The sequence below is a fragment of the Myotis davidii genome, unplaced genomic scaffold (genome assembly GCF_000327345.1).
Source record: "Myotis davidii unplaced genomic scaffold, ASM32734v1 scaffold112, whole genome shotgun sequence".
Lineage (NCBI taxonomy): Eukaryota > Metazoa > Chordata > Mammalia > Chiroptera > Vespertilionidae > Myotis > Myotis davidii.
Window position 1 is genome coordinate 2,401,139 of NW_006284838.1, and position 4,184 is coordinate 2,405,322.

Here is a 4,184-nt window from a genome sequence, read left to right on the forward strand (position 1 = left end):
ACAGTCTTGCTTCTCCCGTTTGAGTCAGGGTCCCTAGAGACTTGCCCGGATCTGGAGCTCAGAGTCTGAAACTCCCTCCCGATTGAAAACGCCAACCGCGCTCTCCGCTGCCAGCCCGCTCTGCACGCACTCCTCTCCTGAATATTTCACTTCAGCACTGCGCCTCCTCTGAGTCTGGGCATGATATTCTCTTTCCTCCTAGTTGTAGAATTTCCTCTCAGCCAGCCTTCCTGTGGTTCTGGATGATGTTCCTTCCATCTTTTAGGTGTATTTTGATTTGGTTGTTCAAGGCAGCAATCTCCAGGGTTAACCTATGCCACCATCTTGGTTCTCTATTCGTCTGTTCTTGAATTTATGGTCTTTTTCTCAATATATGCCCTTCTCCCATTCTTCACTCCTTCCTCAATACCTGCTGTTCTCAGATGGCTGTCCTTGTCCCTTTCTATCCTGGCGTCCAAGCCTGGCAGCAGTGCCCACACCTGTTTTCCTGTCCACCTGCACTGGAGCAGTTTGTGCCGGGGGACTGTCTCCAGGGCAGGTGCCCCCAGGAGAGGCTGGGCTCTGCTAGGGCCTTCTCTATGGTGAGGCGCTCCTCCTCACTAGGACCTGACCTGAGGGGGTTGCACATGGGCTCCTTTTCAGAGTCCTGACTCCCCAACAATGGTGTTGTCACCTACTGGCCTGGGCTTCAGGCCAAGTCAATCCCACCCATTTTTTGTGATTTCAGTGCTAACCTTCTCCTTGGGCAAGAGATCTGGAAAGAAGCTCTATGTGACCAACGGTGAAAAGATGCCTTTTTCCAAAGTGAAGGCTCTGTGCGCTGAGCTCCAGGCCACCGTGGCCACCCCCAAGAATGCTGAGGAGAACTAAGCCAACATGGATGTGGCCAAGAGGAGGACAAAGACATCATGGACGTGGCCAAGGACAATGCCTTCCTGGGCATTACAGATGAAGTGACTGAAGGCCAGTTTGTGTATGTGACAGGAGGGAGGCTGACCTATAGCAACTGGAAGAAGGATGAGCCTAATGACTTTGGCTCAGGGGAGGACTGTGTGATCCTTCTAACGGATGGGATCTGGAATGATATCTCATGCTCTTCCTCCTTTGTGGCCGTCTGTGAATTCCCAGCCTGAAGAGGCAGTTCCTCAGCCCCTCTTTGGCTCTGCTGAGCTCTCTGCTGCCCTAAAAGAAATTTCAATGATGTTTTTCTCATGCCCAGTGTTGACTCATTCTTTGGTGGGTATGGGAGGAAAACGAAGGGATGGATTTGATTATGAGATTAGGGAGTGAAAAGAGGCTGACATGAGGGTTTCTGTTCCAGTTCTTGGCAGAGGACACCCACTGTCTTGCCTAAGAGCATAGCACTGGGTCATAGTCAAACCATGGAAAGGGCCCAGTCTAGCCCTGTCCTTTCTCAGTGAGGACACTGTGGCCCCTCACAGGGACCCATGGAGGGCCACACCTGTGTCAGTCAGCAGCGGATCTCAGCCTCCAAGAGAACCAATTCCTTTTGTTCAAGTGCTGCCACCACTTGATGCCCTCGATTTCTCCCCATGGTTAGCCCGGTCCTATCTGTGACATGGATATGTCTTTAGTTGCTCATGTGCTGCACCAGAAAACCCTCACTGACTGTAACACCTCACAATATCCAATGTACATGTTAGAAGTCCAAACCTGTAGAGAAAGTTTATAAAAGTTTATCTGAACTGAGCAGAGGATACACCTGGAAGCCAGACAACAGCCCAAGAAAATGCTTCTCAGAATGACAGTTTGTAGCTTCCTTTGTGGACTTGGAATTGAGGAGGGACCTAAGGGAGAAAACTGAAGGTGGAGGAAAGCCAGGCGGGAAATGGATTGCAGGGTAGGTGATGAGATTCCGTGTTCTGTTGAGGATGGTTTCTCTTGAGGGTTCTGCAAAGAGGCAGTTCAAAGGTGTGTTAACCCTTTTACTAAAAACACTAGATGCCTGGAGTGTGACTACTCACTGTGACCTGCCCAGGTAGAAATCTGTGATCAGATCACCCTGGGTGGTTACATTCCCTGGAACCCCCTTTGCTTCCACACCAACATGGTACCATGATTAGTCCCAGGAATCCCCAAGTGGCTGTGGCCTCCTTAGAGCCACCAGGGCAATCTTGAGGACAAAGGACAGCCTTTCCTCCCAGCATACTTTTAGGACTGATTTGATATGGCCCCTGCCAGCATCACTGTGGGGGCAAAAGGTCAGACAGACACCTGACCTACCTCGTCACAGGGCACTCTTCACAGGGTCTGTCTGTCCGTGGTCAGTGTTCCCTTTCTCCTGGGACATCCTCATCCCATTATAGGTCAATGGGTCCACTATTAGTAGACACAAGAGGAAATACTCCCCAATTGTGAATTTCACACCCTGTGGGTGAAATGATGCAGTGTCAACCATTAGGCCGACCAAATATCCTTCTGAGCAGGATTCTGACACTGTGGGCCCACAGTCCTGCTCATGACCATGCATGTTTGCAGCAATCTCAGGGTTGGTGGAGCTGAGAGGCTGCAGATCCCATGCATGAAACTGGGGAGAGAGTGAATTGCAGCTTCACTTCGAGGCCATTCACCGAATAAGATTGAAAAATAGTTCATGTATGTGCCAAAACCCACTTAATAAAATGTTTTTATTAAAATTAGTTTTCTATTCTGTTTTTCTTTGTATCTGAACTACCAGAGAGAGCACCCTAAACTTGGGAAGTGCTCGATGAGTATTTGTTGAATGGGTACACCCCAAAAATCCCCACATGAATCTGTCAAGTGAATGTAGGAAGAGGCCACTCCCAGGTGCCTTCCTTCTGCTGGACTGTAGGGCAGGGGTGAGAGGTGGCCTGGGAAATGCTGAAAGATAATACAGTAGGGGTGATGGGGCAGGACCTGGCCTCTAGCACACCTAGACTGTCACATCACTGGATTTTCAATCCCACAAGACTTCCTTCAAGCACTGCACCTGGGGGCAATGCCAAGAGTAATTTTGTGATGTGGAGCAGAACAATTCTCTATTTTCAATTAAAGTCCATTCTGCTTACCAGAGGAGTGGAGACTACTTCAACTTTAGAGGCACCTATGAAACCAATTATCAAAGCAAATAGAAAAGGGAAAGAAGAGAAACTGTTAAGAAGAAAGGAAGATACACATCCAATGACTCAGCAAAGAAGGATCACTGCAACCAAGCATAAAAGTTAAGGCCTAAATTTTCTCACAGCCAAGAAAACAAGGAGAAAATAGACGTAACCATTATATAATTATTTCTATCTTCTGTAAGAGGCGGGGGATTCGTGCTCTGACCTGAGGGGAATGTGTTCGTGTCTATACTGTGCATAAAGGACAGTATCTTTAGATATAAAATTGTAGAAGACAGTCATGTACTTTACATGGATTGTTTCCCCATATGTAGTTGTCGCCCCTAGACAGAGAAATAGTAAATATCTACAGGACAAACTCGAATACTTCCATTCCCCTTCCAGCCTTCTCCTCTGCCTGTTCATCCCCTGACCTCACATCAGATAGTCTTTTCAGAGCTCCTCTCTCTAAATGCATCTGTCTGCACCATACTGCCTCGATCTAGAACTGAGGCTACCACCTCCCTGAGATGCACTTTCCAATACTTATCAGCAAGTAGTGGAACCCATGCAAGTTAGCTCCTGTGAAGGTGTCATAAATCTAAAGATACAGGATTCTCATGAGGGTCTAAAGCAAAGGTCCTCAAACTTTTTAAACAGGGGTCCAGTGCACTGTCCCTCAGACATTCCACACATGCTCACTGTGGGCCCGTGACTAGTCGGCTGCTAAGCAGGACAGGCAGCGGCGGCAAAAACACCCAGCGGTCCAGATAAATGTTTTCGGCGGGCCGCATGTGGCCCACGGGCCGTAGTTTGAGGAGCCCTAGTCTAAAGATAGTAACTACAGTTCATCCAGGCTTCCCAGGACCTGGAACAAGGTCCTGCCCGTCACCCCTATGGATTCAAGGAGACTCTCCAGACAGCCTCTCTCACTCCCTCACGGGCTAAGGGCAGGCAGTTCCCTTCACCCAGGGATATGGGATGACGACATCTCTTGCACAGGGGACCTAATGAAACCAGGGGCTCCAAGGACAGGCCTTTGGGCCTTAAGCAGCACATTCCCCTTGGACGTCAGGAATGGGGAGGACAGAGGGAGCTTTT

The 4,184-nt window shown here is 48.9% G+C and overlaps 1 protein-coding gene across 1 annotated transcript in view; it reads left to right on the top strand.

Moving 5' to 3' along the window:
- Positions 1-1,212, top strand: part of LOC102753180 (mannose-binding protein A) — a 7,522-nt gene extending 6,310 nt beyond the window's left edge. Inside the window, 2 exon segments of the mRNA XM_015557777.1 lie at positions 728-872; positions 905-1,212. Of these exon segments, the coding sequence (XP_015413263.1) occupies positions 728-872; positions 905-1,133 (374 nt within the window). The 3' untranslated portion in view covers positions 1,134-1,212.
- The last annotated feature ends 2,972 nt before the right edge of the window (positions 1,213-4,184 follow it).